At 33.0% G+C, this 15,096-nt stretch overlaps 1 protein-coding gene across 1 annotated transcript; it reads right to left on the reverse strand.

The window, feature by feature from the left end:
- Positions 1-120: 120 nt before the first annotated feature.
- On the reverse strand, positions 121-13,947 carry LOC146920632 (uncharacterized). Its single transcript, XM_085714015.1, has 8 exons — positions 13,622-13,947; positions 7,435-7,932; positions 6,573-6,737; positions 5,549-5,632; positions 5,423-5,467; positions 5,149-5,208; positions 1,912-2,348; positions 121-761 (listed from the first exon to the last, which is right to left on the reverse strand). The coding sequence occupies exons 1-8, from the start codon at positions 13,938-13,940 to the stop codon at positions 183-185; spliced, it is 2,187 nt and encodes a 728-aa protein (XP_085570141.1). The 5' UTR covers positions 13,941-13,947; the 3' UTR covers positions 121-182.
- Between the last annotated feature and the right edge of the window lie 1,149 nt (positions 13,948-15,096).

Consider the following 15,096-nt stretch of genomic DNA (forward strand, 5'->3'; position numbering starts at 1 on the left):
TTGTAGATGACTTGATGGATGAGTGATCTTAATTAATTAGTAAGTTTCCATTTTATTTTATTTTTAAATTGGGGATGGGGAAATTATTATTAAAGCGGCAATAATTTTACGACTGTTTTCGAGGATTTGAAATCTGTCAATTAAGATTACAAAGTCAAACTCTCACTGCTAAAATGAAAGTTTCAATTTGATAATATTGTAGACTGAAAGATCTCAAGGAAGAGTCGCATTTGTGAAGGTACAAGAACAACAACAGGAACACAAGCAAATGACATAGCTGTAATAATCACACCATGATGTCCCTTTAAGAGCATAGCAAGTGAAGCACAAAAGGCAACTATCATGGATACCACAGAGCAGAAAAGTGCGATGAGGCCGAAAAGAAACCTGAGTGGCAATAACTTGAGGAAATCCTTTTCAGCATAACGCGCTGTAAGAATCCCAATGAAGAGAAGGACTGCAGTTGAAGAAGTGAAAAGAGATATTGCATCTGCTATTATAAACACATTAAATGTGTAGTCATGTAAGAACAAGGGAATTCCGTTATCTTGATTGTTTCCACCAGGGACTGTGAAAGCTGCAGCAAACATGATAGTGGTTATGAGAGTAGCAACAAGTGTAAATGAACCAGCTGTATCTTTTGCCCATTTCTCCCCAGCTTTTACCAGCTCCCTATGGCTTTCTGTAAATATCTCATGAGGCTTCTTATCATCAGCATTTTTGGCTTCCTTAAATTTTGGGTGCACAATTTTCTCCACTGCCTACACCAAAGCTCATAGATTCAATTAATTGTTTTTTATTCCAGAAAAAACTACGAAAACCTATATATTAGCTATATAATACTCCCTCCGGTCCTATTTATAAGAAAAGTTTGACTTTTTAGATTCATTGAGTAATTGATGAATCTTGTCTAAAATATAGACCAAATACATCATTTATACAATGAATCAAAAAAGTCAAATGTTTCTTATAAATGGGACCGGAGGTAAAAGAAAGAGTCTTGCTAACCAGTGCCCTCAGGGTAATGGTTAAGGAATCTACAAATAGAAATTTTGTCTTGGAAATATAAGATGTTACTTTTAATAAACTAATGATTACACAACTTTTTTATAAAAACTTACTCCCCCCGTTTCAAAATGAGTGTCGTTTTAGGTGTTTACACACATATTAAGAAATGCAATGATTAAAAGAAAGAGAATGGTTATTTTACCAAATTATCCTTATTAACTATTAGTTAGTTTTAAAGGTATTATTTTGGAAGTAGTGTGCAGAGTATTAATTGGAGGGTACAATTGAAAAGAAAAAGTTATTATTGCATTGGAAACTGAAAGTGACATTCATTTTGAAACAATTTTTTTTGGCTAAAGCGACACTCATTTTGAAACGGAGGAGTATTTGTTTTAGATGCTTAACTATTGCCCTTAGGGCATTGGTTAGCATTCTCCTAAAAGAAATGGTACTCAATATTTCAGTGTTCACAAAGAAGGACACATTTGAAAGAAAAAAAAAACAGTCTTTTTAAGCATTAATGGGTTTGCAATGTTGTGGGAGCCTAGACGAAAATTTTGCAACTTTTAGTCTGCACAAATGTGTTTTTCTATTTCCATTAATTTCTTATTATTATTTTTTTAATGAAAAACAATTTAGTTGAGTTAGGTCTCACATGATCGAACAAAGCCTCAAGACTCATAGATCCGACATAGATACTTACATACTATCCATTAACGAGATCTTCACGTTGAAATGAGAGTTAAAATTACACCTTTACAAGATGTAAATCAACTCCTTATTAAATGGACCAACTTTCGTTGACCTATTCTCATTAATCAATCTTTCTATAGAACATTTAAATTTGATTTGAATTGATAAAATTTAAATTTGATGAGAAAATATGGGACATATATGAATCACCTTAAACCATAGAATTTCTCTTTGCATCTGCATAGCTGGACCACATCTACGATCAAGATCGGAGGAAGGCCCTAAATATCCTGCCAAGTGCAACATGGAATTGTCAAATGCATCTACTCGACATTTAATTACCTCCTTTCGTCCATTTACACTTGGATCATTCATGAGTTGGAAGACTTCTTTTCTACGGTTCAAAATTGCATGTGAAAATACACCTCTTCTATTTTTATCAATAGCCCATAAGAGGTTAGGGTAAGCCTCCCTCATTGCATTTATGAATTCAATATTTCCATGCTTCGCTGCTTGCAACATTGCATCGTAAGCCAAAGTCTCCCTCACTTCCGGTTCCGTAAATTTACTAATTCTTATGCACAAGCGTTTCAATATTTCAAGAACTACACGGTGGGTCATTTTCTGTTCATATATTTTCTTGATTCCTGTTAGAAACAATTGGAGATTAGTGCTCACAGTCACGTCCAAATATCACTCCTACTAGGAAAAGAAAAAAATTAAGGAGGGAAATTACTGACAGAAAAATACCCTCACAAATTCTTTTGTCGCAAAATTTAGTGACGGAATTAGAGAGGGATTTCACGTTTTCCCTCCCTAAAATTCCCTCACTAATTTTTGTTATTTTAGTAGTATATTGAATAAAAAATTCAAGTAATTAGGGCAATTTCCCTCCAATAAAAAATCACAAGGGGCATAAAAGAGTAAATTATGATTGTGAAGTTCAAAAAGGTTGAGAAATTTAGTCTTTAAATTTACGAAGTGGTAAATTTAATCTCTTAAATTAATCATTGGTAATGTCAAAATTAACAGAAGATTAATCTCTAGTTAAAGGAAGACTCTTATCTCAAATCTCCACGAGTCCGATAATCATGATTATGCTAAGTGTGTTCTAATTTCATATAATACCATGACCTTGGTAATTTAATCTTACATGGTAGTGATGGAAAATGGGGACTAGGCCTATCCATTTATAACCGTGCAACCCTAGGTACCGCCCATCACGGACCCTTAGGGTTCAAGCCTACACTTTGTTTCTACAAAAATCATATTACGTGTCTAAAGTTCCATTATCTATTGATCACATTTATTAGGGCCAAAGTATCATCAAATGGATCACAACATCAACCTGTTTTTATTAAAACCAAAATCTACAATTGATTGTAGTCCACAAAATATGAAAAAGTCCCTTAGGTACCGATTATGTATACCCTCATACGTACTAAATTCTTTATGAGTGACGAACCGCGTACCCGAACCCGTACCACATACTAAAGCGAATTGCGAACCGTGTGACTATGATGTGAGGTCTCTCTTTGGCACCAGTTGTTTGGTGTCACACATTTTTCTGGGGAATTATGAAAATCTTGTGGGTTTTGAACGTGAGGTGGAACGTATCCCCGCAGTTTCTCTTGATTAAATTTCACATGTCTCCTCACAGGACTTCCTGGAAGCATTGGAACGTTACACAGATAAATTGGGTTGGTAATCCATATCTTCCCATCGACATAAATTTAATTGTATTAGAGGTGGGTTTTGGGGGGTTCATATGAATTCTTCAAATTTAATATATGTTGTTATAATATTGTTAAAATTAAAAATATATTAATCATAAGCATTAATTTATCATTCTCTAAAAAAATGCTCTTTCAAAAAATGTGAAAGATTTCTCAATTTTCCCATTTTTGTCCCCCCAAAGTCTTTCATTCCTTTCCCCTCCAAACTCCCAAACAAAGCCTTAAGGTAAATTTCCAGCGTTCTAATTTATCCTACGGCTTCAAGCGACCTTCTAGAAAAAAATTACTTGTCCAAATTTAAGATTATCATTCTCTATTGGTTTCCTCTAGGGTTACATTATCTATTGGTTTCCTCTAGGGTTACGTGACAAAGTATTAGGTTGCGAATTATAGAGATGAAAGGTATTTTTTGTATACAATTTCGTTGAACCTGTGAAGGTCCTGGTAATGTGATAATTATATAACTTTGCACTATAATGTATGTATGACCTTATAGTAACCTCAAGCTCTCTCTCTATTATCAAGGTGAAAAAGTTGTCACCAAAATTGACTTGTTTAGCCTCCAACCCTCTGGCTTATGGGCCCTAATTTCAAACCATAGACCTAAAAATGGCAAAAAACTGTTAAGAGACCTGAAACGTGATGTTATCTATCCCTAAATCAATATGATATTCGATAAAGGATCGATGTGGTCATTACAATAATTGGTTGTTCGAGTTATTCGATTGTAGCATTTCCAACGTCACTAGTAGGAACCACATAAGTTGGCATTTCCAGAGTTTGTGGTGGACATGTAAATTTGAAAGTTAGCTGAGAAATTTGTTGTCGTAGTGTTCCATCGGGCAAGGCATGCCAAATTTGTTGTCTAACTTGAAAGTTCGTTGAGAATTTGGCTAAAAACCCTCAACTGTGATTCTCTATTTTCTTCAAATAATTAAGCGAAGGAAGGAACTTTGTCCCTTGGTTGTGGATTTCTTAACTCCTCTAGAGTGTTAAGTACAAAATTTATGTTTTTAATATGTGAGCTATTAAACCAATGAAAACGTAAGTAAATTGTAAATCAGATTGATAAATGATAAGATGTGAGAAAATGATAAGATGTGAGAAAATGATAAGTTTAATTGACTGTGTGTATTGAAGATATAATGTAAAATGAGAATTTGAAGATAAAGTTACATCCTAGTAGGCTAAACACCTTGACCTACAAAATCTAGCTATGATTCGTTGAATTCGGCTATTCTCATGTGCGTTGCATGTTTTTATGGTTACTTAGTGTATGTGGCGCTTCACATTTGGCGTGGTTTCCCCTATTTTTGTTGCATTATTTTCCTTATCCACAAATGCATAGCCATTTTGAAACGAAAAAAAATGCATAGCCATTTCTCATCTTTGCTCGGAAAAATACCCATTTTAGTTAGTGGAGCTAAAAACACCAAACATGAGTTTTGTAGATGAGTTGTCATATTCCACATACCTTTGATTGATTCTGACATTCCATATTCAACTGTTATTAGTTTGAATAACCTTCATTGAATTACCTAGACATATGCTAAACCTAATCGGCTTAGTTGCCATTTCTGTCTAAGAGCTTAAATTATATTTAGTTTTTTTTTTTTTACAGGTTAAGTTATATTTAATTGTAAATAGTTTTGTAAAAATTTCAATGGATGAGGGAGAAAAGATAAAATAAAGACAAAAAAAATTTCCATACCAGAGAACTTTAATAGTACCGAGTTCTGAAATGACAAGTGAGCAGGTATAAGTAGTCGACCTGAAAAAATATGAAAAATAAATATGACTAATCGACACATAAAATGTGGAAAATAAATATAACTAATCAATACATATATATGATTGTCCTCGTGAGCTCGAATATGCCAAAATCAATTCTGTCGATTCCTTCCAAGTGAAACCAAACATACACATTCACTCCCACTCTTAATTCTATGGTCCATCCTTCAAAATATTAGAGAATTAACACTTACCTAAGAGCTTTACCGACAAAAGATACATCCGTTGTCGAAACGTTCCTAACAAAGAAGCAACAAAAATAACAATCAATCCTTACAAATAGAAAATAAAAGGAGAAACAAAAGTGAAATGTTGCAAACCTGCTTTGTTTTGTTTTTCTTCATTTACATTTGGTTGACTTACAATTATCCCGTATAAGTCATGCTCTTCCGGTAATCTCACAACTAAAAACGGAAGTAGAGCTATTAATCTTGGCTCTTTTCATTAACTCCCAATGCATATTAAATTGATCAAACAAATAAGATCCAGTGAAAGCACTTACTAAAATATTGTTATGAGCTTATAGCGTTTTTTCAATAGTTATACTGTTTTTAGTCGGGTGAGTTGAGATTTCCGATCCTATAGCTCAAGTTGCTCAGCCCCTCTAAAAAAAACCTCTGATTTAGTTTTAAAACTAAATTTTGTTTCATTTTTTTTATTATCTTTAGTCGGGTGAGTTGAGATTTCCGATCCTATAGCTCAAGTTGCTCAGCCCCTCTAAAAAAAACCTCTGATTTAGTTTTAAAACTAAATTTTGTTTCATTTTTTTTATTATCACTAGCGAAAAGACGGACACTCACATGCTTGTCTTTCCATTATTTTTACTGTGCTAACGTTCGAAATTATGAACCGTGTTTTTCTTTTTTTTATGAAATTTTGATTAAAACTAAAATTATAAATGTTTGTTGCTTTTAAGTTATAACAAACCAAACTAATCATAATTATCTATTTCAATAACACAAACAATATAACAAAAAAAATACAATCTAAATTCCCATTTTTAATGACACCAACAACCATCTTTATTATAGAAAAAATTGTTTAAGAGTATAATTGGGACAATGAAAAAGTAAATATAAACATATTTATCTAGTTGTTACACTTTTTAAATTATAAAGGAAAAAAACCATATATATATATATATATATATATATATATATATATATATATATATATATATAACATAATTAATTCTAACATCAACTAGTAGTTTCTAAATATTAGTGAATTCGATAGAAATATGATATATATTAGATCATTATGACATCGATTAATCTATTTAGCTGATTATACTTAATGAGATAAAACTTGATTATCATGTGAGATAGAAAAGTAGAACCTTACTTTTATAAAAGAATTTTCGAATGCGTCCATATCCACTGCCACTTGGGAAGGCAGAGGACATGCGTGCCAATGCGTATAGTGGTTGTGCACCGTCTGATTCGGATTTCGATTTGTGAGCAAGAGGCATTGTGTTGCCGAATCTTCGGAGTAAACTCAAAGCCACATCTACGAACACATCATCAAATGAATCAACAATAGACACAAATATGAAAACGTCACCAATAAAAAAAGGAGCAATGATATTTGTACATCTATTTGATGACAACTTTGGTGACAACCTTGTTTTCTCTCTTCTGATTGGTCAAAAATAATGGAGAGAGAAAAAGGAAGAGAGATGATAAAAACATCATGTGAGTATGAGAGAGAAAATTTTCTAAAAGTTATCACAAAATGGTTGTACAAATATCATTTCTCCGAAAAAAGAGGACACATGAAATCTACCAAATAAGGGACTCATGAAAAGTTGACTTTCTAACATGAAATTAAAAGAAGCAATAATTTACATATGATTGCAAATTAAGTATTTCCTCCCCCTTCACCAACAAGACAATACAAGCATAATTAAATAAGAAAAAATGCTGACAAATACCCTTATGTTATGTCATTGTTTAAACAATGAAAAGTAAGAATTTTTACGTAGAAAATGATACAAGCTCTAATAATGTTTACAACTCTCTCGCGTCGAATTAAACCATACTTTAACTGTCCTAGTGAGCTTAACTCAGTTGGTATGGACAATGCATAATATATGCAAGGTTCGGGGTTCGAACCCGGTCACCACAAAAAAAACATACTTTAACTTAAATTTGAGAACATAAAACATAATTAATTCTAAATTTAATCAAAATTTGCCATCACTTACCAAATATTTCTGCAGTGATACATCGCGTAAGTAGGAGAACGCAAATGCGGAATTTTTCGGCGGTATTGTCATCCAATGGAGTATTTTCATATAGATAACTTGTCATTTTTTTGTGTCCCTTAGCAGCAGCAAGAAGAACAGGAATTTCATCATTATGTGTCTTTATAGATAATAAGTCTTGTTCAATAACTTTGCCTTCCTTATCTTCTAGCATACATTTTGCAATATCCGTATTTCCAGTCAGCTCAGCAACAAGAGCAAGAGCAGTGTAACCACGATCATCTTTCATTGTAAGCAACTGTTTCTCTTCCTTCACTAACTCCTTTACAATGTGTTTCCACCCAGCAATCACTGCAACATGTAGAACGGTCCTCCCTTTAGATGACGTGGAAACCATAGCCTTCTCATTTTTCACAAATCTTTTTGCATCCTTCCACTCTCCAATTTCAACATACATGTGGAAAGATTTATAGTCAAGGAGACTATCGTCTGCCACACCTGCAAATTAACATATATTTTAAGCTAGAAACTTATTCTTGGTACTTTTCATCGTATAAAATAGGCAAAGAAAAATTAAGAAACATAATTAACTTTACTGAGACTCAAGAAACTATGAATGGTGTTTTCACACTATTACTTTTAACTTCTAGTTTGAAAAACATAAAATAAAGAGTAATAGTTGGATGGTAGGGGTTTTTGTTGCTATATTTGGGCTGGCTGGTTTGTGTTGGTGTTATGTAAGAGCAGCTTTGGTTGAGTTTTTGGATGGTAGGGGCGCTGACGCTTGAGTATGCAAGTAGTGTTGTTTCTTGTATATCCCTGCGTCATTACCTTTTTGGGTTGGTCCTTTGTTTTATGGGTGGTTTTTTAAGGGGTTTTTGTTCGAGCCACCGTTTTATGGCAACCGATTTCCCCTTGTATGTATTTTTTTTCCACCCAAGCTTATTAGTGCTTCTCGCGCGGGCTTGTTGGTTAATAAATTATTGCCGATTCAAAAAAAAAAAAAGTAATAGTTGGACTAGTTACTTCGCATTAAACATCATTCAAAGTGGTGGTTGAAGTCGTATAACTCTCATTCTTTCATCGACTTTCATTCGTGGTGGTCCAATCCGTTGCTTTGTATTGGTTATACTAAACTGTAATGTCACGATTTTTCTTCTTTGACTAGTTTTCTAGCGAGACTTATATTTGTTTACTATTTTTGTTCCCTTTTCGACAGTCCTTGTATCACATAGGAAAGTTTAATTTATAATATATTTGCCTTCTTAAAATAAAATAAAAATAAAGCTTGTTTGAATGGGTTTTTTAATTTATTTTTATTTTTTAGTGTATAAAACTTTTACTTTCTCATCCAAATACTCTTGAGTAATTAGTTTTTTTTTTCACGATAAAATTATGCCTAAAAGGATATGATATTTTTTGACAAACAATATTGTTGATGTGTGCGAAAGGGATGTCCGCCCTTATTCATCAGGCTGAAGCCAGAGGCGGGATTTGTGGAGCCAAATTTGCAAAAATGCTCCAATTATTATTGCCCACCTTTTATTTGTCAGTACATGCAGCGTATTCTCACTATGTACGAAACAACATCTGGTTAGGCTATTAGTTTACCCAAGTCTAAAATTTATTGTAGTCGAAATGTAGATAGCAACTTCAAAACTCCATTACAACCATCTTGGGAGTCAAGGCAATTCTAGGCACCATGAAATATCTCGGGCTACCGTCCCATGGTGGGTAGAAGCAAGAAGGCAACTTCTGTTTTGACAATGACAAGGCTAGGCGAGTTTTAAGCACTCCACTTTCTTGACAATGACAAGGCTAGCCGAGTTTTAAATACTCCACTTTTTTAACAGGTTGAAGAGAACATATTGATATGGAAAGGGTGAAAAAAATGTTTATCCTTTGTATATGGAGGAAATAGGAGATAACTCATATTTACATAGACCCAAGTATTGGGCATGAATTTGGAAAATTAAGGTTCCTCCAAAAGTGAAGAATTTGCTTTGAAGGATTCGTAAAGGTTACTTACTGACTCATGCAAGGTCGATGAATCGAGGTCTAACTTGCCAGATGTGCAAAGTTAGTTACGAAGATGCAATGCACATATTATTTGACTTCCGCAGGCCAGACAGTTGCGTAATAAATTTACGAAAGCGGTTCAACAGAGTATCACAACAACTTATGTTGTTTTAGCGTTAGTGCGGGTTTTACCGCAATCAAAGGCGCACAATTGGCAACAATTATTTGGAGTATTTGGATGGGTCGCAACTTGCGTCTACGACAACAAGTTACTAAAAACAGTATTCAAGTCCTGGAATGAGCAAAACACACGTTGACGGATTGGAAATGGGCGAACATCAGTCTGGTGTGTAATGTACAATCAAGGACAACAACTGTCACAACATATAACTCTAGTACATAAGCAAACCGACACAAAAAGGTGCTACAAACAGATATAATATGGAAAAAAAACCGGTTGCGGGTCACTTCAAATGCAATGTAGATGCATTCTTCTCCATGTCCTTGAATTGTGTTAGGTTTGAGATGTGTATCCAAGACGATGAAGGGTGTTTTGTCGTAGCCATAACATTATTGTCTAACCTGATTGTTCCTACATATATTGGTGAAGTAATGGGAAATTTATATGTCATACATTGGGTGCATGAACTACAACTTTCAAATGTTGATTTTGAACTTCATGCCAAGAAAGAAGTGGATTATTACAACAAAAGGTAAGGATGGTGTCTCATAATTTAAAATCATCATTGATGAACGCAAACAATGCTGTCAATTTTATTTGGATAAGAAAATGAGGTAACTCACACCCTTGCATTTATATTTTTTCTTTTGTTTTTCAATCTCCACTAAAAAAACATTTATATTTCAAGTTGACATTTTTATATTTCAAAACAAAAAACAATAAATGATATAGTGGATGCAGTTCTGACGCCTTGAGACCTGCAGATCTCAACATATCCATAATATCAATCAATCGAAGGAAACATAACACCAAATATAAATGGTTTCAATCAGACGCGTAATAACCCAGAGGATGAGTCCATTACGTTAGTAACCACAAATCCTTATGTGTTAAAAAAGCGGATGAAACAGACCCTTTCGGTTTACAAAACCAACCACCGCAAAAAAGGTCCATGTACGAAGCCACCCAATCTCTAAACAACAATATAATATAAACATAAAAAAATATATGACACACAAACAAAAAACAAACAACGATACAACAGTGGAGGAGCTTCAGTCAACAAACACTCAGCTAGGACAAAACACTAAAACACATTGAGTTGAATGGAAAGATACCCAAAACAACTTCGAATCTAAGCATAAACTAAGATCAACTCGTTACTAAAACAAAAACAAAAATGAACAAACCCCGAAATAGATGCGGTGGCGGGTGTGATGTTGGTGCCTCATCACTCACTTCCGAAAAGAACAAATCTTCCCATAGAAACCTCCAAAATTACCAAACCCATATGGACAAGACCTCATCGGAAAGATGTGGTGAAACATCGGCCATGGAAAGGTAGAACTTTGACGAACAAATATACATGACCAATAAAACCCATCGACGCAGTTGCTGCCAGGAGTTTCGCTGACGAGCAGATGGTCGAGAGTCGATCGGTCGCATCACCCAAGTAATGGATACATCTTGGTTGTACGAGGTTGGATTGAGGGAAGAAAATTAGGTCGACACTAAGTTTGGATAGAGAGAACGTAGAGCAAAAAATGAGAGAGAGAGAGAGAGCAGGGACGGATCTAGGAATACATTTCAAGAGTGGTTAAATATGCAGCAACCGAAAAAATGACCGATTTTTAATATTTTATACCTTAGCGATTGAAATTTCGGTGGCTAATTCTGTCGTTTAGTGATTTAAAGACCGATTTTTACTCCAGCGACTGAATATTCAGTCACTGTTCTGTTGCTAAACCTGTTAGCGACCGATTTTCATTGCTTAGCGACTGAAAATTCGATCGCTAGATAAAAAATTTCTAATTTTTTTAAAAATTCCATGTGGGGCTAGCCATAAGGTGGATCCACCCCTGAGAGACAGAGTTGTGGTAGTACCTATGGTAAAAAAGATGGTAGAAACCATTACCTTAAAATTGAACTCACAAACATATTAAATTATTTTCAAATATTTATCGTTGAGATAGAAACATTAAGATGTAAATTAACACGTATGCACAATTTTCACTTAAACCAAAACCTATATTTTACTATTTGATGTTACTATGAAATCAAGGAAAATTCTATAAGTTTTGATCAAAGTGAGCGTAAATTAAGGTGAATATTTTATTAATTGTATGCATGTTCTTCTGCTTTGTTTTTGTTATGAGTCAACCTATGTTTTTTTTTTAATGTTTATAATGAGTTTAATGAAAGTTACAGATCTAACCCTGTAATTACTAGTTTTAAATAAGGGTCATACTAACCGGTGTTTCCGGGACACTTGTTAAGGATACTCAAAAAAAGAAATTATTATTAAAATAATATACTTCCTCCATCCCTAATTATAAGAAAATTTGACTTTTTTGGTTCATTCAGTTATTGATGTATGTGGTTCATATTATGGACCACATACATCATTATTTGAATGAACCAAAAAAGTCAATTTTGCTTATAATTAGGGACGAAGGGAGTATTTCTTTATTCCCAAAAAAGAAGTTATTACTAAAAATAATTTTTTGAATGGATTGATTACACAATTTTCAATATAATAAGTGTTACTCCCTCCGTCCCTATATTCCCTCAAAAAAAAAAGTGTTACTCCCTCCGTCCCTATATCTAAACACCTACTCCCTCTGGTCACTATTATAAGCAAATTTTTACTTTTTGGATTCATTCAATAAATGATGTATGTGGTCTATAATATAGACCACATACATCATTTATTAAATGAACCTAAAAAGTCAAAATTTACTTATAATAGTGACCGGAGGGAGTATATATTTTGTAATGTTGCAACTTGCATACATTTTACTGAGAGACTTGGAAGTTGGAACAATATATTAAGCGAGGTATTGGAATACGAGTTGGATGCTTACAAGAGACTATCTATTGAGAGACTTAAAAAACCAATGATTAATAACATCTATTGTTTTCCTACACAAATTCAACAGATACATTTATTACTCCTTTTCAAATTACTAGATGCATTTATTACTTTTTTCCTAAACATACCCCTAATTAATACTACTAATTTGTCTTGAAATATGAATAGTCAAATTTATTACACATACAAACAAATGACAATTTGGTAATATTAATACACAAAACAGATACATTAATTACACTGACAACTTTTTTTAAGAAATGTGAAAAAAACAAAGGGGGGTTACATTAAAGAACGGAGAGAGTTTATAATTTCATTTTTTAGTATGCTTAACAAGTGTTCTAGGAAGACCGGTTAGCATACTTGCTAATGATGTTAAAAGAGGATAGAGAGAAATTATCCTGATATAAATTTATGACACCGGATGTATTGCTTACGGTAGTTTTAACCTTTAACGTATTTTTAAGGTTAGAAATAAGTTATACCACAACACAAATACGAGTTTGAGCTATTCCGATTAGAGTAATGCTATAACTATAAAAATCTATGAGTTATATAAATCAATATGTTAACGTAATTAAAAATATCAACTTTTTATTAAAAACTAATTATTTATGAAAAAATTATGTATTTAATATAAAATACACAAATTTTAATATAATTTTTTTGTCAAAAAAAGTTTTAATATAAATTTACTATTTTAATCTTGTTAACATATGCAAGTTTGCCTGTCCTCGTGAGCTTAGCTCAGTTGGTATGGACAATGCATAAAAATATGCAAGGTCTGGGGTTCAAACCCCGGCCACCAAAAAAAAAAAAGTGCAAGTTTGCCTATAATATAAAAAGCCTATAATATAAAAAAAAGAAAATGATGTATTAGTTAAGGAGACTAATATAGTAAAAAATTCTTCAAATTTTTATAGTTAAACTAATGTACTAAAGAAAATGATGTATTAGTTAAGGAGACTAATATAGTAAAAAATTCTTCAAATTTTTATAGTTAAACTTTTAAAAGTATAATAAATACTTTTTTCATTAAAATTTTCTACTTTTGTTTTTCATAACTAATGTCCCAGTATGACCCAAAAAAAAAAATCTTCAATCATTTTACATACCTTGCTCAGTATCTGGATCAGCTGTTAGCTTTGAGCTGTAAGCTGCGGCCAATTTATTCCAGGCATCTTTTGCCACTTCAATATTTCTAATACGAGTAAGATTATCTGATCCACATGCAAGTTTAATGATATGCAAAGCCTTCGCATTATTCCGTTTCCAAATCCGATTTGTTTCGTCTGTAGAAAGCGGACCAAGAACAACGTCCCACAGATCATGCCCCTCTAGATAGTGTTTCACTAGACAGCTCCAGTTTTCGTAGTTGTCTTTCGTGAGTTGTTCAAGAACTATTCCACCAACTGCAATATTGCTTCCTGCCATATTTTCTTACAATCTGTACCAAATGAATAAATAAAATTACCAATGATCGACCATTTAGACAATATGCATGAGAGATGTGAATTGTCTTCGGTTACAAGATCTCTGTTAAATCAGTTGTATATGGTTTATGATTGAAAAGATAAAATGAAAACTAAAGAAAGCACCCTTTGTTGGTAATTAATAAGTAAGTTTTGTCACATTACATTGGATGACTCTTAATTATGATGATCAACTTAAAATTTTATGAATGTCATGAAAATTTAAGTGGGTGAGTGCTCAATTACTTTAAATCAGAATACTTAGAAAGAAACAAATTTAAGGGATCGAATTTATCAACAAAAAAAGAAGAGAGCAAGCGATTATTAAAAATTAAAATAAAAGGACGTTAGAGATTAGGGTACTTACAAGTTTATACGCAAATCAAAACCTTTTTTTTGACAAAATACGCAAATCAAAACTTGAGAAACGCGTGGATATCATAATCAAATTTAATGGACATTTATAGAGATTAGAGGGGTTTCTTAGGTGAGAATGAAATAAAATATTCTTAGTTATATTTTTTTAGAGGAAATCTTCATAGTTATTAACATCAAAGTATGAACGATTAAAAAATTTGTTCCTACATGATACATCCGATTAACTTGGAACAATAAACAAATATAAGTTCACATGACTTTTTGAAATAGCAAGGATATACTATAGATCGGAAGTATAGTGGGATATTTTAATCTTAATTGATTTTTTGTTAGACTTTATTAACTGTGTCTTTAACAATATAGTTATTGATCCCCTTAGTATTGTAGAAAAGGTGAAGTTGAATTCTTTTTTATGGCTTTCGTCAAATGTTGTTCCTCTTCAGTTTGGCTTTCACGATTGGTGGAGAGACCCACTACCCTGTATGGGTATCATGTAATTTTTTAGTTTTTTCTTCTTGGGGGCGGGTATCTTTGATAGGTGCCTGTTGTTTGTAACAGACTTTGGGTGTTTCATCACTTTAGCACACCTTGTGCGGGGTGAATCACTTCTATTTTGAGCAATATATTCCATTTTGATTTGTTGACAGCTTATTATAATTGTCATGTGTATGAATAAATAGCATGAGTATATGATGATCTGGAGAAGGCTAACTAGTGCGCTTGTGACATTGGTTAAAGTA

The sequence above is a fragment of the Medicago sativa genome, chromosome 5 (assembly GCF_051527215.1).
Source record: "Medicago sativa cultivar Bolivia chromosome 5, Bolivia_mono, whole genome shotgun sequence".
Classification (NCBI taxonomy): Eukaryota; Viridiplantae; Streptophyta; class Magnoliopsida; order Fabales; family Fabaceae; genus Medicago; species Medicago sativa.